Source organism: Papaver somniferum, unplaced genomic scaffold (genome assembly GCF_003573695.1).
Source record: "Papaver somniferum cultivar HN1 unplaced genomic scaffold, ASM357369v1 unplaced-scaffold_132, whole genome shotgun sequence".
Classification (NCBI taxonomy): Eukaryota; Viridiplantae; Streptophyta; class Magnoliopsida; order Ranunculales; family Papaveraceae; genus Papaver; species Papaver somniferum.
Genome location: NW_020622381.1, coordinates 4,041,130 through 4,068,207, shown reverse-complemented (window position 1 = coordinate 4,068,207; position 27,078 = coordinate 4,041,130). Strand labels below are relative to the sequence as shown.

The window sequence follows — 27,078 nt, the reverse complement described above, 5'->3', positions numbered from 1 at the left end:
AGATGTCAATCTAGCTATCTAAGGCACAATCCTAGCACTGATAACAACTAAAGACACGTGATAAGAGTGTAAAGTGTATCTACACATGTTTCTAGAATGACCTGAAGTTATGACTACTAATCACCAAGAGATAGTTTTTAGGCTAAGAACCGAATTCTAAGCCAAGCTAGCTGTCCGGCTTTACGAGAATTGTGAATGTTCACCCAATGAGTTGGTGATATTTCAGTTTACCCGCGTTATACATCGATGGATGCACCCTCCTTGCTTATTACAAGACTATTTACAACAAAAAGATGACTCTTTACATGACTCTTATTTACATTGATTACTCTCTTTTATTTTTGGAACAAGAGAGAACTATTGTCTTTAACATGACAAAACATGGAATAAATACTTGATTTTTTTTTCTTTTTGTAAGAAATAACTTTGATCTTTACAACATAGTGACACTTTTGATACATGAATAAAAAGAAAAACATAATTACATGACTCTTAACAAGAGGTGGCCCTTATCGAATGCATCCGGTCAAATTCTATGGTTGCTTTTCTTAACGTATCCTCCAACTTCTATCCCAGCCAACCAAAGAACAAGCTAGTCAAGTCTCATTCAGTATTCTAAAGTGATTGGCAATCTAACTTCCCATCAAACACCTTGAAGATCGAGGCTATACATGTATTGGTAGATCGTGCGCGTGCAAGTTTCTTATCACATGTAAATTGTGCTAGAATCAGGGGTGCCTAAATATCTAGACTAAGAATCCTAATAAAAATACATATTTGCACAAGAGTCAACATTTCAAGGTAAATGAGCTCGATTTTTATGATTTTTCATTTTTTTAATTTTTTTGGAATTTTTTAAATTTTTTCAAAAAGAGGGAGTTCTGTTTTCAATTATAACATGTTATCGTGGTATCTACTCTATACCCCCAAACCTAAACTAAACATTGTCCTCAATGTTTCTAATGATAAACATATTCATAACTTGGACAAATCAGAAGAACATGTTGAGTTTTGAGAGAAAGGAAAGAGATTACCCGATTTGACGAAAGAAAGAACCGAACTCCATTGTTCATTGTTAGAATCCAACATATTTCAGCCGCGATCACCATGGAGTAGCAAAATATAAAGAAAACATAAAATTTCACTAAAAACTACCTACCAGATTATATACAAAAAATTTACTATATACATAAAGTCTAAAGAGTTGAGGATCAACCCAAAAGACAAAGTGTTGAAACATAGACAGTTTCAAAACACTAAAATTGGACTGAAATGAGAGCGAGAGTGAAACCGGATGAATCACCCCCAAACCTGTAATTTTCAGCAGGTTTACTTTTAAGCACAAAATCTTTCCATTTTAGGGGTGCAGGATTCACAAGGTCTAACTCAAAATGGACTTTGTTTGGGATGGACAAACATGCATATTCCAACTGTGGCTCCTTAAAAGTATTGTATTTAGATGCAAAATAGTCCAAGAAGACTTGAGAGGCACACAGTTCCAATCTTAGGTTGGGAATCTTCAGAAAAGTTGGTTTAAAATTTTTGTTACAAACCAAATCTAGGTTGGGTGGAATAATCTCAATCTGTGACTTAGGAAAGAAGGTGACATCTAAGTTTCTCACATGCATGAGATCAAAAGTACCAATATTATCAGTCACATCAGCATTTTCTAAATCATAATCAAGTTGTGTAGCATGCTCATCATCACAACACAATTTCACAAGTCCAAATTCAGAATCATGGTTATCCGAAATATCCAAATTAACATCAAAAGACCAATATATTGTGGCTTAGGTATGGAATCAGACACATCAACTATATTTTCATGCATAGGATCATTAGTGTCAACAGAAGATTCAACATTACCTAAGTCATGCTCTTCACAGGATAACTGCACAATATCTAAATCAGTAGCCTCATCACATGTATATGGAATACTAGAAGAAACATCATTCATGAAGGTCGGGGCAGAAAAGCCTAATGTATTTGAACCCAAAGGTTCCATAACATTTTCAGCATAGACATGTTCTTCTAATATAACATCATCATAATCATCATCATCACAAATACATGAAAATCCTACTTTGTCAAAACCATTAGTGTTTTTCGTCCATACATCTGCCTCTAAAATAGGTGAATATGGATTGACATTTTCAGCAATAGGGTATGAAACACTATATCCAGAATTAAGATCATTGGGAAAATCAACATCTGACTCATGGTGATTACCCATATCATGTGGCATGGTCCTAGTTTCCCTATAGGTTTCCCACTGATGGGTTTTCTCTGCAACTTCAGCTAGAAATAACCATGCATTGTCCACAGTTTTATCAATGAATTCACCATTACACATAGATTCAACCAAGGCTCGAGACTTAAAGTCTAGTCCCTCATAAAGAATGGCGACCAGTCTCCACTTCTCGAGGCCATGATGAGGACACTCAAACAACAAATCATTAAATCGTTCAAAATAATGAAAAAGTGTTTCTCCATCTAACTGGACAAAACAATTAATACTTCGACGAATAGAGATGGTCCTATGATGTGGAAAGAACTTTCCGACAAATTGATTTGTGAGTTGGTCCCAAGTGGTGATTGACTGCGGTCTCAGATTGTAAAACCATGCTTTAGCCCTTTCCTTTAAATAAAATGTAAACAAGCGCAATTTCAAAGAGTCTTCGGATATATGGTCAGGTTGTAAAGCCCGGACAATTTGTTCAAACTCTCTTACATGGTTATAGGGATTCTCAGAATCGAACCCTCGAAATATAGGAAGTATTTGTATCATGCTTGCGTTTAGTTCAAATGGGCCATCAGTCTGGGGTAAGACGATACATGATAACTGACTTATTATGTTAGGATACATGTATTCATGGAGACTACGGAGTTTATTCACACACTCGCCCATTTTTTCAAAGAATTTGGTTTTAATGGGTTTTGAAAAGAAAATTTTGGTTTTTAAAGAGGGAGAAAAATTTTGGTTTTTGAAATAAGGAGCAAATTTTTTTTTATTTATTTTTTTTAGCCCAAAATTTAGTTAAGTTTGGTTCACAAAAGAGGCAAGCCCAAAATCCAAAAAGTTAAGTTTAGAGCAAGCCCACTATTAAGAAACTACAAGCCTAACAAACAACTAAATTACAAGCCCAAATAAAGAAAGAAATAAAAATAAAACTAATTATTACAAACCCACAAAAAAAAGAAAATAAAACTAAAATTATTACAATCCCAAATAAAGAAAGAAATAAAATTAAAATTAAAATAATTATTACATGCCCAAAAAGATAATTAAAATTGCAAGCCCAAAAGAGAATAACAATACAAACCCACAAAAAATTACAAGCCCAAAAAATTTGGGTTTGGGTTTAGGCTTACCATTTTGGAGGGAAGCCCAGTTAGGCTTTGGTCCCTATTTTTTTTGTTGCACAAGCCCAGTTGGGCTTTGTATCTTCCTAAACTTTTGTTGGAGAGGCCCAGTTGGACTTTGGCTTTCCTTTGGCTTTACAACAGAGGCCCAGTTGGGTCAACCCAACAGCACCAGGCAGCTTGGAGAAGGCAGCACCAGCAAGAATGGCTAGCTGCACCAGGTTCACTCCAACTGCACCAGGGCAGCCTAGCAGGCAGCAGTACAACAGCAACAAGCAGCAGCAGGGCTACACAACGCTCATCAGCAGCTGGTGAGAACAATATGCAAAACAGTAGGAACTAGCAAAGGACTAGCTCAGAAAAGCAATGAAGATGAACAAGCTAAGATGACTTGGTAATGCAAAACAGTATGCAAGAACTTAAGTATGCAAGAACTAAGTATGCAAGACCAGCTAAATGCTAATGCACAGAAGCAAGTGAGACTAAGATGCAGTTACACAGTGATGCTTATGCAAATGGATGCAGTGCAAGAAGATATGCAAGAATATAAGATGACAAGTATGCCAAGATGATGTAAGATGCAATGCAGATGGCACAAGCTTCAGATGACAAATAAGAAAGTTACAGGACAGAATCAATGAGCTGCAAGATGAGTTGATAACTGAATATGCAGGACAAAAATAGATGCAAGCTAAAGCTAATGATGCATCCATAAAGGCTAGATGGTGCAAGTTAAGAATTCTGTGAGGCTAGATGACAGTAAATGAAAGAATGCAAGAATGCAGTTGTAATGAAACAGTAATTGCAGTGAAGATGCAACAGGATGTACTAAGGATGCAAAGATGGAACCAAAAAAAATTAAGATGCTACTAAGTTACAGAATAGTAAACAAGTTAAGAGTTCTAAACTGAAACACAAGTTCTAAACAGTAAACAGGCTACAGAATCTAACAGTAAACAAAATTCAAGTGAAAATACACAAGACTAAGCTAAAAATCAGAAAAGTAATGATAACAATAATGGCACCGCTACCGAGTCCCCGGCAGCGGCGCCAAAAACTTGGTAGCTCAAGGAATGAGACCTAAAACTATGGTTATATTTACACCTGCAAGTATACAGGGTCAGATAGTAGATAATGAATAAGCAGGGGAAGTCCACAGGGACAAGGAGGGAGCTGGTGTTGTTTTCTAAATCTTTCTAGTGACAGTGACTAAAAGCACTAGGGCATTTGAATCCACCCAATAATCCTAAGCTAAGGCAATGCCTATTCAAATTATGTTCTTGTTCTTTTCCAGATAAAACTACAATGAATGATCTCTCAGTTAGTCTCCCTAACTCACCCCTAGTATAAGCTGTCTTCTTACAGCACAACCTATCACAGGCTCATTTGGTTCAATTAGCTAACTGTCATTCCTTTATCAATTAAGCACATTTCTTCCTCCATAGAGGTCTCAAATGGATGACTTATCAACCAACTTCACTAACTCACCCCTAGTATCAACTGTCTTCTTACAGTACAATTGATCACAGGCTAATTTGATCCATTAGCTAACTATCATTCCTAAAGCAATGAAGCACAACAAGAACAACAACATGAACATGAATTATCTTAACATATGATTATGAGTTTCATCAAAACCCTAGTTATTAAATTATAACATGATGAACACAATACTGAAAATAAACTACTACAACTTGGTGCACCGGCTACTCCGGGCATGCCCAAAATCAACACCCATGTCTTCAATTTATACATGCAAGCTTTTTCCCCAAAAAATCCCCAAACAGTAAAATTAGGGTTTACTAAAAAATCTAAAATCGACTCACCTAATCTCTGATGACACTCAAATACGTCGACCCATGCTTCCTTCTCGTCTGCTGATGCTACCCATGCCTTCGATTTATCCTCTAACCTCACCTATTTCATCAACTCCTAACCTAGGGTTCCTGAGAGATGAAACGATTAGGAGATGATAATATAAGTGACTAGAAAGGTAGGTCTTGGTTGTTAGAAGTGATGATGGCTCGAGTGGTGGTGGTTGTGGCAGTTGAGGAAGGTGGAGGTGATGATGGTGGTGCGGCAGGGTAAGGTGGTGTTGCAGAGGGTGAGGGAGAAGATGGAGTCGATGGGGTTTGAGGAAGGGGTTGTTTGTTTTGCGGGTATAGGTATTTGGTTGTTTGGGTGTTGAGCAGGCTCATCAAATCTTGATGTTTCGCGAAGCTGAGCCGTGTGATGCGGAAATGATAGATCGATCTAACAGCGAGATGGAAGGGAGCGAGGAGCGACCATTGGATGCTGAAGTACAACGAAGCTGACGGCTCAAGATGGAGTTAGGTGCTGTAGTGTTAGACAGGAGCTTCAGACTTTGATGACTGGCGATGCTGCGACCGTAAGATGCTAAGATGATCCAATCTGACGGCTAGAAAGGGAAACGGGTATGGATATATGAAATGGATTTGGGTGAGTGGTAGGCATTTAAAGATGTGAAAATAAGACAATAAATGGATGCCTACAGTGATACCTGCAAGTGCACAGGGTCAGTTGTAGCTTGTGTGCAAGAACAGGGTCATTCCACAGGGACTTGGGGTGTTATGAAGTTTTCCTAGCTAAGCTATATGCAAGGCAGTGACAATGAGGGATAGGCCAAGGCAGTGAGCAAGGCAAAGCAATAAGGCAGAACAGTTAAGAACCAAGGCTGTAAGCCAAGGGCAGGGGGAGTTTGTGCACTGATTTCAGTGCACAGCAAGCTGTAAATTGCACAAAAACTAAACAAAGCAGCAAGGAAAATTTAACTAAGCAATAAGAAAAACAGATTCGGAGTTGCAAGTGACTGTGAAAACAAAATGTGGGTTAAGCTAAGGCCTTGAATCCACCCTTGTGACCTATCCAGATAATGTAATTCTAGGTTGAATTCCTAATGGAACTAAGTGACAGCTAAGGTCAACTTATGATCCTAAGCATACAAATGGAATGGAAAGAGAATTAGCTTGCTCAACTAATGTGCTCTTAGCATTGACTGTCTTTTGACAGTACAATCAATCACAAGCACACAGATGAGCACTAATTTCTCCCATTGCTCAATCAAAACAATGCACTAAGGCTCTAACCTAGCATTCCACTATCAGACAGTGCACTGAGGTTTCATCTAAACCTCAGCTGCAACAATTTAGCTCATGCTCAACATATAAACAACATTAACATTCATCACATATGATAATAAGAGCAAATTCAAACAAAACATGACTGAAAATTTACAAAACAAATGAACCAACAGTTGAGGAACTGGCTAGTCCAGTCCTCTTGGGTGAAGCTCTGGCTAATCCAGGCATAAGCCTTTACATCACACCCACAATCCCCTTTTTATACCCAATTACATAATTAGGGTTTACACCCTTTTCACCCAAAAATTCCCAAAAACAGTAGACATTAGGGTTCTACCTAATGTGACAGAAAATCACAGTTAGGTTCAATTACCTACCCTATATCACCCACTTTATCTTCTCCATGCTCTATCTCAACCTAATTAGGATTTATGTAAAAACCCCCAAATTGACAGAACTAGGGTTTGGTAAATTCTTACCCAAATTGATGCGATTACACGCTACTGACTTCGACCCATTCTTCTCCTTAGTCTCCTGCTCCTCTCCATGCTTCTATTTCTTCTCTAGCCCTAGCTATTGTACCAATTTCTTTCCTAGGGTTTTCTGAGAAAGAAAAGAAAAGAAATTGGTAGGATAAATGGCTAGAAGATGGGGGGAATGATTATAGTGGAGTTGGTGGTGGTGTTTAGGTGGCTATGGAGTAGGTGGTGGCGATGGCAGTGGCAGGGTGATGGTGGTGGTTCTGCACAGGGTATGGTGGAGGGGAAGAAGGTGAAGGTCGATTGTTTTGGGAAGAAGGGGATGTTTGGTGAGGTCATAGGGTTCGGTCTCTATGGTGTGTAGCGGGATCATCGAGTTCGATGTTTGGCGAATCTGGACCGTGGGATATGGAGATGAAAGATCAATCTGACGGTGAGATGAAGTGGATCCTGAAGCGACCGTTGGATTATACAATACAACAAAATTAACGACACCAGATGGAGTTAGGTGTTGTAGTGTTAAGCGGAAGTATCGAGTTTTGATGCGCATGCAAAGAAGCGATCGTTGGATTCAACTACAATCTAATCTGAAGGCTTGGAATTTAAGCGCTGTGGTGTTTTGCAGAGACTTCAGATTTTGATGCTCTACGAAGGATCTACCGTAGGATTTCGATGTAGTCCCATCTAACGGCTGAGAATGGAGGCGGTTATGGATATAAAAAATGGGTTTGGGTAAGGGTTTTGGGCCTTGGGTATGCCAAGCCCATATCTTCTTTAAGAACAATTCTTCCTTCTTGAGCTCATTCCTAGCTTTTTGGACGTGTGCTCCATTCTTTGCGGCTTCCTTGCGTAATTCTTCCCGGCTTTTCACTACTTTTCTGCTCTTTTCGCTCCGCGACTCATCCGAACTTCATTTATTACCTAAAAATGCAAGATTAAGTAAGAAAAATATTTATTCTTGAAAACAATGAAAATACAGAATATGGGATAAAATGTAGAATTAATGCACAAAAGATGAGTTAAATGCCAAGAAAAATATATAAAAATATGCACTTTTTAGCACTCATCAGTGAGGGTTTTGGGCCTTGGGTATGCCAAGCCCATATCTTCTTTAAGAACAATTCTTCCTCTTCAAGCCCACTTCTAGCCTTTTGGTCTTGTGCACAACATTCTTCGCGGCTTCCTTGTGTAATTCCTCCCGGCTTTTCACCGCTTTTCTGCTCTTTTCCGCTCCGCTATTCATCCAAACTTTACTTATTACCTAAAAATGCAAAATTAATTAATAAAAATATTTATTCTTGAAAACAAAGAAAATACAGAATATGGGATAAAATGTAGAATTAATGCACAAAAGATGAGTTAAATGCCAAGAAAAATATATAGAAATATGCACTTTTTAGCACTCATCAAGAGCCACCAATGAACTTGTAGTTGTAATATGAAATAACATTGATTTGGATGTTTATGGCATTCCTAACTTGGACGTCGACATAAATAAGGAGCTTGTGGATATTTTTGGTTCTTTGACAACATCACAAGTGAAAAAGCGGGGGTCTAACAACCTCGCCCAATATTTCGTTTAGGCAATCTGTATGGAAAAACTCGAATATAATTCCAAGAGAATCAACTAGACAATCAGACTCAATCAATGGAAATATATCCAAGAGTTGTATCTTTGTTTCACAATGTAATCAACAGATATAAATCCGCGAGCCTGATTATTATGTCAAACAACTTGAACGGTACCAAAGACCATTTTTCAACTGTCAATCAATTTATATCAACAACCAAAGGTTGGATTATCTAATTGATTGAACTATGCACAACCTGTGATATTTCAATTATATAAGAAATATAATGCGGAAAAGAAATAACACAGACACCAGAAGTTTTGTTAACGAGGAAACCGCAAATGCAGAAAAACCCCGGGACCTAGTCCAAATTTGAACACCACACTGTATTAAGCCACTACAGACACTAGCCTACTCCAAGTTAACTTTGGACTGGAATGTAGTTGAGCCCTAACCAATCTCACACTGATCAAGGTACAGTCGTGTTCCTTACGCCTCTGAATCCCAGCAAGACTCTACGCACTTGATTCCCTTAGCTGATCTCACCCACAAATAAGAATTGCTACGACCCAAAGTCAAAGACTTGATAAACCAATTTGTATTACACATAAAAGTCTACTGAATAGATAAATATGTCTCCCACATAAATACCTATGAGTTTTGTTCTGTCTTTTGATAAATCAAGGTGAACATGAACCAATTGATACACTGGACTTATATTCCCAAAGAACAGCCTAGTAATATCAGTCACCTCACAATAATCTTAATTGTATGGCAGCGAAACAAGATATTGTGGAATCACAAATGATGAGACGAAGATGTTTGTGACTATTTTTTATCTTGCCTATCGGAGAATATATCTCGAGAAAATCTTAGAGAATATAATACTCAATACGATAGAATAAAGAAAGATCTGAACACGTAACTACAGAGAAAATAATTGGGTCTGGCTTCACCATCCCAATGAAGTCTATAAGTCGTTAACCTAATGATTTTAGGAAAAACCTAGGTTAAAGGAGAATCGACTCAAATCACAACTAGTATCACACATGAGGTGTGGAGATTAGGTTTCCTAGTTTCTAAAGTTCTCCCTTATATAGTCTTCAAATCAGGGTTTGCAATCAATGCTACCTTGGTAACAAAACATTCAATATTCACCGTTAGATGAAAACCTGATTAGAATCAAGGTAATATATTTCAACCGTTAGATCGAACTTAGCTTGTTACACACAAATGAAAAGTGACTTCATTTAGATATGGGTAACTGTACCTAAACGTGTATACCTTGTTGGCTCAAAAATAGTTAATCGAAATTAGCCAGATGAACACTTTCATATCAACCTTGTTCATCTTAACACAACTAGTTCAAATGACTCAAATGAAACTAGTTATAGAGTTGTTCAATTGTTTATATTCTCATAAAAGTATACAGGACACAATTGAAGCAAAATCGATTTTGATTCACTCGAATTAATTCACATTATAGCCATGGTTTGCAAAAAAACTGCATTCCTTATTATACAAATGTATTAATTTATGAACAAACCGATTTTAGAGCATAACCTACTCAAGTATGCAAACGAGTACACATACCTAAGTGGCCGGATTTAGTTTGGGTTCGCCAGTATGCGGACGGGTATGCATACCTCCAAACTCAGTTGAATTCCCGGACTTGAACTTACGCCACTACGTATATGGGTATGCATACTAAGTTCCCGGATTTGGAATAACTTGCAACAGTTAGCATACAAGTACGCATACTATGTTGTACCCAGTCATGGTTAATTGTTATAAACTCCCGTTTCAATCATTGAAACATTCTTAGAAGACGACAATAGCTGTCTCACACAAACTATTAGCTTCAAAGCAATTTTCAAGTGATCGATAGATCAATATGAAATATTTCGAGTCTACATCAAATGACTGTCTCACGTAAATCATGTAAGATGTTACGAGGCGATTTTCACATGATCATATTTTGACTTTCGTCAAGAATATAAGATGAACTTGGTTAAAGCGAAAGCTTACCAAAAGATATTTCGATAAATATGTAAGCGAGTTAAACTTAGCTCTAAAATATCAAATGTGTATAATTGAAGTCTATATAGTTATACGAATTTTGTCTCAAATAGGAGATATAGTAGATAGACTTTTGAGTGATAGATGAGTTCAAGTCTCCATATACCTTTTGTTGATGAAGTTCCGCAAAGCTTCCCATGGTAGTTCTTCGTCTTCAATCGATGAACACCGTGAAGTCTAAAGCTCAACTACACTTTCTATCCTAATTCGAGACTTAGATATAAGTAGACTAGAAATCAAGACTTATAGTTTTGGCAACTAAACTTGATAAACAAGCTTTAGATATCAACACTTGCGAGTTCGACCGAGCAGTGCTCTAACAACAAGGAGCCGAAACAGGTAATATCTCTTACATTTTTTACCCGTAACTAATGAGGTTCCCTTACCTTATATTGTGCAGGCACCTAAACTAAAATTGAATCATTTCCCTGGTCACTTAAAGTATGCATACTTGGGTGATAATTAAGAGCTTCTTGTGATTATTGCGAAGAATCTCACTGCCATATGAAATGGCGAGGGTACCAAGTACATCACAATCTTTTCGACATCAGCCTATAAGACCGATACCTTGTGTGATCTAATATAGATAGAGACTGTCAAGAATATATCAAACCACAAGTTATACACTTGGTATATAATATAAGTCCGAAACGAACCTTAAACTATAGGGATCAATGCAAGTGTTTGGGATTAATGTACAAGTGAAAATTCTTTAATTATAACTTAAACAAATTAAAGTTCGAGTAAAAGCATGGAACAATATTTTGTTAACGAGGAAACTGCAAAAGCAGAAAAACCTCGAGATCTAGTCCAATTTTGAATACTCTCGGAATTAAGCCGTTATACAAAGACCACTACCAACTTTGTATAGTTGAGACCAAGTAAACTACCCCAGTTACCTTTACGCCTACAACCAATCTGGACAATGCACGTGACTCCTAAGATAAAGTCCACTATCTTAAGTTGCTTTAGCCTCTCTGAAGACTTTAAACACTCAACCCTTTTGATCGTCTTACAAACAATAAAGGACTAACATATTTGCTAACCATTCTTATTATCTCAAGAAGTTAATCAAAGATATTTCTAGTTGAATTCACAAAGGGTCTTCTATTTAAATAAATTAAACTCCTATGTTAGGTAAGATTTACCAAGATCTAGATTAACAAGTTAATCAGATCTAGGTATACAAACTATCAGATTCAGATACTAAAGAATACCACCAAATGGTAGTTGCCGATCTGATAAGACTATTCAATCGATCATCTATCAAAGATAAACGAGATCTTATCGGATCCCATCCGATCAAGTTTGTGCATGAAGCAAAATCAAAAAAGATACGAAACCATAAGAAAATAATTTTGTCTTCAATCTTCAATAGTCTTCTTTTTTGTACAAGAAAAAACTTGATTCCAACTTATGATCGATCACGCGCAGAACGGAGTCTATTAACAATGGAAGATCACTAGTCAACGTAAAATTTAGAATCAGATATGGACTAAAGTTAATCTATTGATCTATTTGAGTGACCTTATGTTAGAAGAGAAGGCTCTCTAGAATAGTCAAACTAGGTGCAATCAAGAGTTAACAACCATTAGTCAATCAAATCAATAATCGAAAACTAAATCAACAATTCAATTCTAGTTTCCCACCAATGGTACTAGTAGACGCTTCTTGATCCCAAAAAAGTCTTTAAACTAGAGGACGTAAGAGATTTCGCCTAATTAACTTAGGGCCAATGACGTTTGGTACCACAATAGAAGTTAACGAAACAAAAAATACCATAACTTAACATAATAACATTCAATTTTTATGTTTGACTAACTCGCCCCCAACAAAACATAGAATACCTAATCATATCCTCGGACTTGTGGTCGCACATACGTAATCAGATTTTTAGATCCACTGTTTAGATATATGATCTGGTTTTTTATGTTTGGTATGATTAATGTGGGTTATAGGAGATCGGAGTTTTATAATTTTTAGGCATCACTTCACTCAGCACAATCAAGAGCTGGCACATGGACGATTGATCTTGGTTTTTTTAATTAATAAAATAGATGGTTGTTGTAATGAAAGATTATTGATTTGGTCGGTAAATTTGTGATTCATGGTTTCCAGTAAAAGAGTTTTAATTAGACTCGTGATGGAAAATCTTGGATGGTCCTTTAAGGTTCTGATCAGAATTTACATCGTTGATGTGGGGGTCGTTTGTTGAATGACTACTTAGCATTTCTTTTCATGGTGGTTTAGCAAAAGTAAGCTTGTGTTGCATCCGATTAACTGTATGGTATAAGAAAGTTTAAAATTGATTAGTTACGATGATTCATGTCAATCTAAAAAACAATATCTTGTGCCACTGATTTCAAATCTCTATTCCCGAGACCTTAATAAGATGTTGTTTCAATTAGTTTTACTTCTTCTTCAAACAGCAGAATCCTTAATGCGAACTAGAAACAATATCCATTAGTTATTAATTTTCCTTAATCTGGCCATAAAAAAAAGTCGCACATATGTAATACACATATCTCTAGGGTAGCGCGAATATGGCGTTATGAAGTTATCCAAGTTGTCCCTCAAATGACAATATTCTCCCTTTACTACACCTCTCCGCTGGCAGCCAAAAAGCAAAACGTGCACAAAAAAGAGAAGCGCCAACTTAGCGTTCTTATCATCAATGTAGGTAGTCAAATATTCTTTCTCAAATCGCGTCCGGAGTTCGCTTACTGTTACCCTTTCCTCTCAGGGAAATGAGTTTTCATGATTGGTGAATCCGCGATACATTTTGGGAATGGGTTATCTAGATCTTCCTTTGTTGTCGCTGCCAACTTGAAATTAAGTCCCATAGCAAGTGCAAATTCTTTCATCCAAAACCTTAAGATATGGCATCCAACCCCATAATTCATACAAAATGGATCACCATTATCTTGTCTCACAATTATCCGTGAGAGTAGATAATGCAAAATTGTACCAATGTTTTGGTTCCAGGCATATTTAGGAAGTGGCCAACTTCCGTTGAAGCAAATACTGCGTAAGCCTTTTCGCTTAAACGACCCTTGATCGTGGACATCAGTTGTATAATTGTGTGATCTGTGACTCTCGGGTAGTTATCCTGATAGTTCTGTGGGTGAACAAACTTGCTATACACATGAGATGCTTCAAGTCAGTTTTTTCCAAGGATTTGCAACAACTACAATATTTTGAAACCAATCCCCCTTTGTCTTTTACATTATGTTGTTGATTCAAATAACCTATCAATTACACAGCTCTTTGTGGGAACGATTTCTTAGTACTACTGTTATATTACTAGTTAATTAGTGGAAAATATCTTAATTTATTTGTGACAATTACGATACACATCACTTGTTACTAGGTTTCCAAATAATATCTCGTAGAATCTTTTGTACTTCTGAAATATAAACAAAATCCCTTCATAATCAAATGTTTGGCAAATTTCTCGAATGAACTAATTATCATGCACCCGCATGACCTTTCTTAGTCTTCATTTTCTCCATTTCATTCAATTAATTTTCACAAAAAGATACCTCTGGAGAAAGAATTCAATCATAAATATCAATCAAGTTTATTTAGTAAGCCAATTACGTCAAATGAGTCAGCTAATAGATAAAGAGCGGGTCCCCACTAACCGAGATAACGATATAATGCTAGAATGCCAAAAATTGAGCCCCGGAAATGATCTGGATTAAGAGTAAAGGCATACTAGTAAGTAGCTAAGCCGAGAACTAGAGAAAGATCCCTTGGTAATAACATACTTTTTGATTGTGTGATACCCAGTCATAAATGAACAGTCGCACCTGTACACATGGAGTACATTCCAACTGTCAGTAATAAACTTCAAAATGGATAACTAAATATTCATACGGCTAAAGTTATGTAATAGATGTTGGCTCATACTTCTTTTCTAGCTAGTTTATAGAAAATTGGTACATGTTATCTTCTTGGATCAAGTGAGTGCGACTTTTTTTTTTTGAATGACTTGACTTGTATTGTTGTTTGTTGCTAGTCTAGTCTTGTCTATTCTATACTTTTTTAGTGATTCTGCCCCGAGAAATGAAAATGCGACAGATGAATTAGATATAAGGGTAAATGATAACCTACTGCTTGAACTGGTGGCCTCCTTATGTTAGCGTACATCAAGCAGGTTGCACACTGTTTGGATTAGGGCTGAACTTGATATCGGTTTTCCGCTGGAACCGGACCGAACCAAACCGACCATTTACTAAAATTGGAAACCGACATTACTGGTTCGATTTTGATTTGACTTGAAAACTGAATCAAAAATCAATGGAAAACCGATAAATATAGGTCGTTGATTAAAATCAGATAGATTTAATCTACCCCGTCCATCTCACTCTTTGTAAACCTAAGTTCTACCCTTACCCCAGACGATTTCATTTTTTCTCTTCTTCTTTTCTTCGTCTCCAGTCGGCATTCGCCAGAATCTTCAACTGAGTTATGAATTTGGAGCACGCAGAACTTAGAGTTTATGTATTTTGAATCTGTAATGTTTATGTTTTGAACTATGCTTATAAACTTGAGTTATGAACTACGTTTGTGTGTTAATTACATTCAGCAGGTAGGTTAAAAAAATTCAACTGTTATTTTTTTTAAAAGATTTGAACTATCAGTTTCAGAAAACTGACAACAGTCGGTTTTACATTAACCCAATGAAACAAACAAAAACCGGCTAAAACCATTTAGAAACCGAACCAATGGTTAATGGATTGGTTTGGTTTAGATTTTTAGAAACCAATAGTATTGGTTTCGGTTTTGGTTTGGCTGGAAACCGAACCAAAACCGAGCATGAACAACCCTAGTTGGGATGGTTCTGGTTGCCATTTGTATGCACTCTAAATACTTAAATCTTCCAACTCAATCAATTTATCTCCCTGTAAGGCTAAGTCCTATGGGCTAGATATTTAGCTGCTAGATTGGCCATCCACGTCAGATAGCGGAACCTCCTAACCCCTATGGAATGGCCAATCTAGCCGCGAAACGCCTAACAATGCGGCGTTAAACGCCGAACAGTAGAACGTTTGATCAACGCCGAACTAAGCGACGTTTGACCATAGTCAACTAAGTTGACGCGCCGCTCTGTTCGGCGTGGAGAAGAGTCGATACATTCACAGAAACTCGACCTTTCTTCCATTCTCAGTTCTTCTCACAAAAATGTCCCCTTTCTCTACCGCAAATGATTCTCAAAGATCTTGAGTTCTAGAAGTTGGTTTACGAATTCCTCCCATGGGTTTGTGCATCATCAAATTTGTGATTGATTGAAGGTGGTTTGGTGCGATTCCATTCACGAAATCATTCAAGGTAACAAATTTAAATTTTAGGTTTAAAATTTATGATTTTTTGTGTGATTTCAATGAATTTGATGATTGATATTTGTTATTTAGATGATGTAGATGATATGTGTATGGTTTAATTTGATTATTTGTGATTTTTTTTAGGGATTTAATTTGATTATGTGTGATGAATAGAAATGAAATTTTGATTTTTGTGATAATGAATGATAATGAATTTGTATGATAATTTTGAAAATGAATGATGATGAATTTGTATGATAATTTGATTAGTTATATGATGAAAATGAATGATAATGAATTTGTATGATAATTTAATATGGATGAATTGAGTATGGATGAAAATGAATGATAATTGTATGAGATGAATGATAATGAATTATAATGATAATTAGTATGATTAAAATGAATGATAATGATGATTTAGTTTGTATGGATGAAAATGAATGATAATGATAATGATATTTTTTTTTCATCTTTGTTATTGATTGTAGTACGAGTATGGATGAATTGCTAGACCGGTTGGATATAGTTTCGTCAAAGAATTGTGATAGACATGTATGTCAAGATGTTATGAAAGACTCTCGCAGTGTGAGCTTTAGAGGTAGTGCAAGATAATCCGATAGCACAACGATTTTGTGATAATTGTGGCTTTTCCTCTGTTTTTGAGTTTGATTTTTCCAATGGGGATAGAGGCTTAGTTGAAGCCATAGCTGAGAGATGGTGGAAAAGTACTAGGAGCTTTCATTTTCGGGAGTTTGAAATTGTCCTTCTTCCTTTAGATTGGTACATGTTAATGAGAATTCCCACTGGTGACCCTAATAAACGACCAATAGTTATGCCGCAGTTGGGTAGTGATCTAACGTATCCTGCTTTGGATGATTTGTATTTTTAGGATATCAAAACTTATGGTCCATGGGACTCTAAGACTAATACATTTTCCTTAATTGTCTTGAAAAAATACATTGAAAGTAGAGAAGGCCATAATAATATTGAATGTGCAGTGACATTGACACGAGCATTCTTTATGTGGTGTTTTGGTCATTTTCTTCTAGCGCATTCTACTGGAAAAGTAGATAAACGTTGGGTTATATTATTGGATGATTTAGATAGAGTTGGGGAGTATGATTGGGGTCCAGCTTCGTTAGGTAATACCTATAAATATCTCGACCATTGGTCAACCAAGGGTACGAATTTAGTTGGCATGGTTGTGGTACTTGAGTATTGGTACTATTACTACTTTCGCAACATGCAACCATTCCTTTGACAGTCATCTCAAGGACATTTTGATGTTTTCCCAAAGATTAGTCTCTTCAAGAAGGAAAGGATTGTATCAAGGAAGAGAGGACATAAAGGAGGCCAAAAGGATACCATGAAACACTCATTGAAAAGCGCAAGAATACATATTGATATTAGAACAAGGGAAACAGGTATTTGGGAACCATGGGAAGAGAGTCGGTATGTTGTGGGAGACCAATATGAGTATGCACTAGAAGTATCCAAAAAGAGAATTCTGTTTTTTCACTTTGAAAGTGGCACAAGAGTTAGTTGTTACTTGGGTGAGAGATTCCAAAGGCAGATTACAGGTGAGATTGTAGTCCCGGAAAATCCTCCAAATTTGGAAGCAATTGGAGACAGAGATATTGTAGTAGAGGTCAACGACTATTATACAGTCACTGAGGATCAATATAACACTTGGTGGATCAAGAAGAGTGTTGGAGCTTATGTCACTGATTCATACCATGCACAGAATGTCGATGAGATAGCAGTTGGTAGCTCAGCTATTCCTCGCAGTTTGTTTCCTAGTCATCCTCCTCCTAACATGATGTCACAGACATATACATATGGCACACAGAATGAGCCCCCATCACAACTGCCGGATATAGATTGGAGTTTACCATTTACTGATGAAGCCGGCATAGAACATCTAGTACCAGTTCCAAAGGTTCCTTGTCCGTTTAACTTTTGAGATATGGATTTGACAATGGTAAGTACATTTACATTTTGTACTCATTTTCATTTTAAGTTTCTTGAATATGTGATTAAAATTCTCCGATTTATATACTTGTAGGATGATTGCATTAGGTTTATGGAAAACTCATTTTCATTCCAGCTTGGAGCTCGTCAAGTCGCACGGGACGAATCATATAAAAGGGCTACAACTTCATGTTCCTCATCCGGCAGATCCACATCGTCTTCAGTACCATCTGTCCAATCCCAGCCTCCAAACAATCCACATGGAGCTAATACATCACAAGACCTCACATTAGGTGGTTCATATGAATGGGCTACAGGTCAAGAATTGTACACTCCTAGGGTCGAAGATGGAGCTACTACATCACAATATCAACAAGAAGGAAATGAATTTACTGCGCTGTTGACGGAAAGCGAGCCTAATATTGTTTATGATACTCAGTTCGCCCCACAACAATCCTATAATTTCCTTGACCTGAATTAGATTACTTGTCGTAGTGTTTATGAAACCATATGGAGTGTTATACGTTTTAAGTGATTTTTGTGTTTCTATGGAGTGTTATTTGTGTTTCTATGGAGTGTTCTAATTTTTAAGTGATTTTTTTATGGAGTGTTATACATAAAGATTTATGTTTTCGTTGTGTTAGGTATATTATGTGGGGAGCTTTGAGAAGAATTTTGAAAAGTCATCGGGATGATGAAGATGATATTGAGACGAATGTTGTAGCAGTGGCTACACTTTTGGAGACGCAGAGGAGGCATGAAATACGTCAACCCGTCCCGAATGAAGTCAAGACACGTCCGAGGGTGCACAGAAAACGTGTAGATGCGGATGCTCGTATGATGCATCGGTACTTCAACTTCAATTGTATGTATGGGCCATAGAAGTTCAAAGGTCTGTTTGCTTTGCCTCGTCCACTTTTTCTGAGAATTTTAGAGCAAGTTTGTGATTTTGATCATGATTTTCGCCAAACAACGGATACTTGTGGTATTCCTAGTCATTCTCCATATATGAAAATGGTTGCCGTCATGACACATTTTTCCAAAGGCATTGTACCAAATTCTTTAGATGACTACACACAAATGAGAGCGACCACTATCTACCATTATTCTATGAAGTTTATGGATGCAATAATTTGGATTTATAATGGTCGATACATGCGTCAACCTACCGTTCAAGATACAGAAAGGATTTTAGCAGAAAATGAAGCTCGAGGATTTCCTGGTATGCTTGATAGTGTCGATTGTTTTCACTGGGCATGGAGAGCATGTCCAATGGATCAAGCAGGATCCCACAGCGGCTATAAGCCATATCCCTCGATTTTTTTGCAGGCGGTAGCTACATATGATAGATGGATCTGGCATTCCTATTTTGGGTTGGGTGGGCAGAACAATGATCTTAATGTCTTGCATGCTTCGGGTTTGTTCGATAGACAACTTCTTGGTGTAGCACCTCCTTGTCATTATCAAATCAATGAAAATAATTACGACCAGGGGTACTACCTAGGAGATGGTGCATATCCCATGTATGGTTGCATCGTGCAAGGATACAAACCTGCCTCAAACATTAGAGAAGGTCTTTTCAATCAATATCAAAAAGCTAAAAGGAAGGACATGGAACGTGCATTTGGTGGTTTAAAAGGCAAGTTTGGCATTATATTGAAACCTTGTCGTTATTATAAAAAATATGACATGAAGGCAATTATGAGGGGGTGCTTGATAATGCACAACATGTGTGTTGAGGTGGAATACCGCAATGCGGATTGGGGGAGGATCACGGGAGATGAACCTCAACCGCCAATTCAAGGAAACGTAAGGCTACCTCCTCATATGTTGTACAACCCTGCGATTTGGGCACAACTTCGCTTGGAACTCACTACACACATATGAAACCGACACGGAGAAGGTCTGAGAGATGGTGATATTTCAAACATGCATATTGATGATGCCTTGCCGGAAGTTCATGAGGGTACAACCGACGTGGATACCGATGAAGATCAATATGACCCTCAAGATGACCGTTGCATTCTCAGCGACTCAGATTTTGTAGCCGTTTGAAACCTCAACAGCTATATTTTCAGGCTTCCCTATAAATTGAGGACTACTTCTCCTTCATCCCTCACACCAAAATCAATTGATTATCTTCTTTTTCTTCACATAATTTTGTTCATACAAAACTATGACACACTTTAGTACAATAGAAGAAGAGACACTAATTTATGGTTGGGTCATAGCAAGCAACGATCCGATTCATGGAAAAGATCAAAAAGGTGCAATATTTTGGGGAAAGATAATGGAAGAATACAATAAAAGAAAAGGTCCCAGTGGTGTCGAAAGAGATAGAAAGGCATTACGAACAAAGTGTAACACATTGAGAGAGTGAAAAAATATATTTCATATATTAGACCCTACTTCCGAAACCTCGGACATATCAAAGAGAATGCGTTATTTTGAACAAACAGATGAGTTAGAAGTGAAGGGAGAGATCAAGCAAAGAAAAGGGCTCGTGAGGCTAAAGCATCGCATAAATCAGATGAAAAATTGGATAAACTCATCGAACTTCTTGAAAACGCACAAACACAAAGAATGGAAAAATATGAAACAGGGGAAGAGTATCTGAAGAAGGACATGGAAAACTCTTCAATTTTGGCACAAACGCAGCAAAGAGAATCAAACATGAAGATCCTTCGTCAACCCTTGGATGAATTACAAGAATGGGAGAAACCCGTCTACAAAATATGGAAGAACGAGAATTTAGCCCGTCATGGATTACCACTTATCCCCTAGATTAAAATGATATATTAGTAATAATTTAAGTTATTTAGAAGTAGGATTTCAATTTCAATTTCAATGTACTTTTTTTTATATGTTTTAAGTTATTTAGAAGTAGGATTTCAATTTCAATGTATTTTTTTATGTTCTAAGTTGTAGAATTTCAATTTCGATATATCTTTTTATGTTTTAATTTATTTTAATTTTAATGTTTTTTTCAATTTCTTCAAAAAACATTATAACCGTTTTGCAATGTAATTAAAAAATTCCCTTTACTTTGATAAATTCTCAAATTTGAAACAAGCAACCATTGGAACAAATTGGAAAATCATTTGGAAATTCTCGTAATTTAGAAAATGGAATTCTGAAAAAAAAATAGTCGTTGGAGGAAAAACAGTCAAGCGCCGCATGGTGCGACGTTGAAAGGGGACGCCGAATGGAACAACGTTTGTGCAAACGCCGAACAGTTCGGCAGTGATTTAGGGAATATTCGCGAAACGCCGAACAGTTCAACGTTTAAACCACTTTTTCAGCGCCAAACGGTTCAGCGTTTCAATCTCGCTGATAGTTGAACTGCGAGCACCTGGTAGGAGAGAGAACTATCAACTATCACTGTTAACTTTTTCCCAACACTTATTTTTTAATTTGCAACACTTTTTGGCCAATCTAGCACTCCAATCTAGCCCATAGGACTTAGCATAAAGGCGCGTAATTTACGCAACCCTGACCAGTTTTATTCAGTATCCTTTGAATTTTTTCGGGGACTCTAAAATTGGATCGCTTTCCGATTCCTTTAAGTAGTGTAAACCCTCGTAAATACCGAAGAGTGAGAGCCCGCGAAAAAGACAGAGAAGTCGAAGAAGAAGAAGAAGAAGAAGAAGAAGAAGAAGAAGAAGAAAAGAGGGAAAGTGAAAAAGCACAAGCACTGTTGATCAAACAAATCTGAAGCTTCTTCTTCCTTCTATCAAGTAAAGATGAGTACCATGAAGTTTTGCCGTGAATGGTATATCTCTCTCACTCTCTCGTTTGTTCTCCGTTTACTTGGATTTTTTTTTTTTTTTTAAGTTTCCCGTTTGGATTTTGCAGTAACAACATTCTGTACCCAAAAGAAGATAAGGAACAGAAGATACTTCTCTACGCATGTAGAAATTGTGAGCATCAGGTGTGTATTTCAACTAAAGTATTTAGAGTTCATGTGGCTGGTATAAAACCCTAATTCCTTGAATACTTGTGGGTATTTCTGTTTTGTAGCTTCAGAATTTGGGTTTAGGGTTTTACTGGCGGTGGGGGTTTTGCTTGTACCAGTGGATTTTTGCAGTTTTTGTTATCGAATTTGTCTGGATTTTACTAAGATTGAGTTAGGGTTTGAGTTTCTATGTTGATTATTAGTCTGGGGAGTGTACTCTGAGGGTTTAACGGAGTTTTCATAAGCCCACAACATATCAAATAAGAATCATGGTGAAATTAGATGAAATAAACAATAAGGAAGGGACGAAGGTCAGATTGGAATTTGGAAGTAGGATAAATATTAGAATTCAGAGAGAAGACACAGCAAGAGACACAGCTAGGAATGAAAGTGAATGTCCTCTATCTGTGATGTCTCGCTATCTGTTTTTTAGTTTCATCTCTCTTGACCTGCCTTTCTTCCTTCTTTACTGTTATAAATTCTTCTGTTCCTTCTTGTTACTAGTTGTTCCTATCAAATTGAAACTTGAGACTTGAAGTTATTTGTTTTTGTTTTGTGTGTGTGCTTTTATTGGTTACATTCTTAACAACAAGGGTCCTAACTTGGTTTACTCCATCTCAGTTCTATGGCTTAATGCTAAAAGTGCAAAATCTTAAGCCAAGTTGTTACTTAATCTGCATAATGTAGCTACTCTGAAAAGCCAGCTTGGCATCGGTAGTAAAAAAACTATGATGTGTATTTTTGTTGTTAATCTAGTTTTTCTTGTGTTTCTGAGTATAATTTCATTGTTGAGGTTTATACTGCATTATTCTCATTTTTGCAGTGGCTTGTGTATGAAGCATTTACAAATTTTTCTGTGGGTTTTACTGTTATTGTAAAAGTTATTACTGTAACCTTGCTTGGAATGCTAAACATCTTCCTCGAGAGGGTTGTATCTTATATTTGGTTTTCTAACATCATACCATGGCTACTCACTTCATCTAATAATGTTTGGTTTGAACTTCAGTAAAATCATGTTTTCGAGATCAAAGAAGGTTAAAAACACTCTATTTGGTGCATCTAATAACAATTTGTTTGAACTTCAGTAAAATCATGTTTTCGAGACCAAAAAAGGCTAGAATCACTTTATTTAGTCCTTGATAAGGATTAAATGACTGCTGGTCCTTTTTGTGCACCAAAGTATGCAAAGCTCCCGAAGAAGATCGAATTAAACTACTCTATGTTGGATTACGAGAGCTGTTTTTTATGCCTAGATTTTGGCACGAGTGTTTTGTTTTTTTTTTTGCTAAGAATCAAGTGTCTTTGTTAAGAGAGACTAAATACTGGAAGGCCATGAGGTTAATTGCACTTGAGTTGTGATCTTACAGAAGGTTTTCTCAGCACCATTTTTTTTTGTTCTGCTGGTCTTTGTTGGAAATATCAGAAGGTATAAAAGAGGTTCTGACCTAATCTAATTTGAAATTCTGTAGGAAGCTGCTGAAAACAACTGTGTGTATAGAAATGAGATACATCACTCTGTGGGTGAGCGTACTCAAATCTTGCAGGATGTAGCTGCAGATCCAACTCTTCCACGTACTAAAGCAGTGAGATGCGCCCTATGCAATCACGGCGAGGCAGTTTTCTTCCAGGTCAATATTGATTTATCTTTCAGCTTTCTTATATCTGCAATATGATTGTCTCGTTAAGCCTAATAGTTCAAAAAGCCGTCTTGAGCTATACCTGTGCTATTTCATCTTTCAGTTTATTTCTACCCATTCTACTGTTTACCGTGGGCCATCATTGTAGACCTAATATAAACTGGTATGTGAAGTCTGAGAATTTGAGATAGACCAGTAGTGGTCGAATTCACAGGGTTTTACTTCTCCCACGGCACAGCAGCTGCATAATCTCCTCAATTAGAATGTATATGAGTGGTTCTTAACTGAGACTTAATTTTTAGGCTAATGGGCATCTGATTCCCATCTGTCCTGGTATAAACTTATCTTCAGTGAAGACTATCTTATAACTCGTTTCTAGTCTGTAACAACAGGTTGTAACAACCTTTACTGGATTGTGGTTATATGCAGGCAACTGCAAGAGGCGAGGAGGGCATGACATTGTTCTTTGTTTGCTGCAACCCTAATTGTGGTCATCGTTGGAGAGATTGATGGACCGGTGCGCCAAGAGCAACAACTGACAAAAGTTTGAGAATCTTAGAGATGAATAGATTGCTAGGCTCTCATGTATGTTTCTGAAAAAGTTGATGTTTCGACACTATTAATGGTCAAACGTACAGGTATCGGCTTAAATACTAAACATCAGGAGTACTCTTTGGGTTAAGGATGTAAATGACTATTCAATTCTAGGCTTCACTGTGTCAAACTGTCTTTCAGTGTTCCTACTACTTCATCCTTTTGCTTTCGAATAGATTCAGCCTAATCATTTGAGGATCCACTCTTATAGGGTCATTTAGCATTTCACATTCTCCATTCTTACTGTCTTAACTACTAACAGTAAGTGAATCGAAAAAATACAAAATTTTCGTCACGCGGTTTCTAGCTGTAGACAGTATTTGTAGTCGTAAAATAAGTATTGTTGCTAGTAATTTCTAATTGTAGAATGCCTTCAAAATGAAAAAGTGAGGGAGGGCGCATGCTTTTCATTATTCTAAAAGTTAAATCAAATAATTAACCTAACCACTATATTTGATGGGAATTAAATTTATTAACACATTTTTTCTTTTGATTGGAAAATAATGAATTTATTGGGAATTAAATTAACGTATATGGTTTCTGTCTTTTTGCAGTTTCTGCATAAGAGTAACCGGTGCAACAATAAAATCATAATTAAACAGAGTTTCAGGGCTATAATGTTTAGCTAAGACATCTGCACATGAATTTGCCTTCCTTTTCACAGAGGTACAACTCTATTCAATAACAGAGTTTAAAAAGGATTAAAAAAACTGTTGATCATTTGGCTTGTCGTCCATTTAATACTATTACTTGATTCATCTACCGCATTCTTGCTTTCTCCCTCCAAATGTACTTTTTGTATACCCTTAGCGATATCCCATTTAATTGCTTTAAGTAGAACTAACGTTTCTGGTTGCTCTTCATCTAATGTCTCTCTAGTCTAGAGTCTCCCCTTGCTCCTTTAAAGTTACCTGAAAAAATCTCTTTGTATTAGTCCTATATACCCATTGCAAAAGTATCTTTATCAAAAGAAATATCAAAGTTTATCTTCTCAATGTCCGCATCAGGTCCAAATGGATTCCACAGTCTTATTTATATCAAAGATCTCCTTTTTTTTTATAAGAGAGATCAACTCAGTAGGATCGACTTTACACCTGCCAAAAACTATATAACATCTTTGTTTTCATCTTATATCCACAGATAAACGTATAAACCTCAATACAGACTGATGTTCAGATGTGGTTGAACAAATTCACAGCCCACCTTGAGAAATTAACATTAGCGAATGAACTGAAAATAGTAGAATCAAGGGCAAACCAAACTCTATTCATAACATGGCAGTCTAGAAAAAGATGTTGTAAAATGGCGCAAATTATCATTACAATAAGGACAAGATATGATGATATTTTTAACATAACTACACAATCTGCCTTAACATAAACACAATCATGAATACATTTCCATATAAAATGGAGCGCTTTAGGAAGGAGCTCAAGTTTCCACAATTTCCTCCAAGAGAAAGCCGAGTTATTCCTGCTGACATGAGATTGAGTAGTACTTAGGACATAGTTATATGCATATTTAACCGTAAAGAAGCCATTCCTAGTACCTTTCACCTAATCCTATCAGCACCTATAATTGGAAGTCTAATTTTTCAAATATCCTTCACTATGTTTTGATCAAACAAAATGTTTAACATCGTTAAATTCCAACTTCTGGCATTTTTATCGATAAGTTAATCTGCAGTAGTATTACTAGAAGCATATTGAGATCGGAGATATGCATTTCTACTAGGGACCCAACAGTCCTTCCAAATTTTATATTTGTCCCGTCTCCCACTTCCCAACAATAATTATTAGACTTCCTGACTAGTAGACCTTGACAGATACCCTGTCATATCCAAGAATCATTAGTAGATATATCACGATAGGGTTACAACCATGAAAGTATTTGTGACCAAGCATCTGTACCTACAAAGCATCAGAGTCGTTCTTCGAAGCTATTTTTTTTTAACATGGCCTTATGGAAAATAACACTTTTCCTAATGTTTAAGCCACCACGGTCTTTGGGTAAAGCCAAAGTATTCCAAGACGTGAGATAGACACCTATGTAATTGGAGTCTTTATGCCACCAGAATTTCTTTTAGATAGAATCCATTCTATCTGTTAGGACTTTAGGCATTGGGAATACAACCATAATGTGCGTGGTCATAGTCCCTAGAATAGATTGGGGAAATATAGTTTACCCAATTGGTTTAGAAACTTACCTTGCCGGATGCCTAGCTTTCTGTCAAAATCATCCATCATACCTCTAAAAGACTCTTGCTTGTTCCCTGGAGAAGAAGTGGGACTCCAAGATAGTTTTCCTGCAAAGTAATTCTCTTTATGTTAAGCATGTTAGTACTCGACTCTTAATGGTGTTATCGTTTTTGGGACCGAATGCAACACTAGATTTATCTAAGTTTATAGCTTGTCCAGAAGACTTGCGGAAACTACCAACGATGCAATTTAGGGTCCTAGTATTATCAGGACAGGCCTTAATGAAAATTAGGATGTTATTTGCGAAAAATAGATGGGTTAAGAGGGGCTGTAGGTGAGACTTTCAGACCCACAATGCTATTATTATGTTGGGCAACAGATAAATCCCCCAACAACACATCCATACACTGAATAAAAATACAAAGGGACAAAGGATCTCCTTGTCTCAAACCTCTAGTAGGTTTGAAAATGTCAGCCGAAGTATCATTCAATAAGACTGAAGTTGCTGCAGTAGAAATACGTTGACCAACACCAATCATCACTAAAATCCAACTTTTTTAAACAAGCTAACATGCAGGTCATTCAATCCTGTAAAACGCCTTAAGCATATATAATTTTAAAGTCATAAAATCTTTTGGATTTTTTGTTCTTTTTTCTTTCAATGTATCAACTATCTCATAAGCAATGAGAATATCATCTGTCACTATTGTATTCTCTAAGAAGACCGTTTGATATTGAAAAACAATTTTATTCAAAAGTGGTTTTAGTCTATTTGCCATAAGCTTAGAAATAATCTTGTA

The 27,078-nt window shown here is 36.7% G+C and overlaps 2 protein-coding genes across 2 annotated transcripts; both read left to right on the top strand.

The window, feature by feature from the left end:
- Positions 1 to 18,908: 18,908 nt before the first annotated feature.
- LOC113333233 lies at positions 18,909 to 19,781 on the top strand. The gene has a single exon (XM_026579744.1). The coding sequence runs from the start codon at positions 18,909 to 18,911 to the stop codon at positions 19,779 to 19,781; it is 873 nt and encodes a 290-aa protein (XP_026435529.1).
- A 1,701-nt stretch (positions 19,782 to 21,482) lies between these two features.
- On the top strand, positions 21,483 to 24,282 carry LOC113332780 (DNA-directed RNA polymerases II, IV and V subunit 9B). Its single transcript, XM_026579294.1, has 4 exons — positions 21,483 to 21,666; positions 21,750 to 21,825; positions 23,319 to 23,477; positions 23,916 to 24,282. The coding sequence occupies exons 1-4, from the start codon at positions 21,638 to 21,640 to the stop codon at positions 23,994 to 23,996; spliced, it is 345 nt and encodes a 114-aa protein (XP_026435079.1). The 5' UTR covers positions 21,483 to 21,637; the 3' UTR covers positions 23,997 to 24,282.
- The last annotated feature ends 2,796 nt before the right edge of the window (positions 24,283 to 27,078 follow it).

Excerpts from the sequence above, each read along its gene's own strand:
- LOC113332780 (XM_026579294.1), top strand. The coding sequence starts at position 21,638 with ATGAGTACCATGAAGTTTTGCCGTGAATG. Across the intron at positions 21,667-21,749 it reads ATGAAGTTTTGCCGTGAATG|TAACAACATTCTGTACCCAA; the intron begins GTATATCTCTCT and ends TGGATTTTGCAG. Across the intron at positions 21,826-23,318 it reads GTAGAAATTGTGAGCATCAG|GAAGCTGCTGAAAACAACTG; the intron begins GTGTGTATTTCA and ends GAAATTCTGTAG.
- LOC113333233 (XM_026579744.1), top strand. The coding sequence starts at position 18,909 with ATGGTTGCCGTCATGACACATTTTTCCAAAGGCATTGTACCAAATTCT.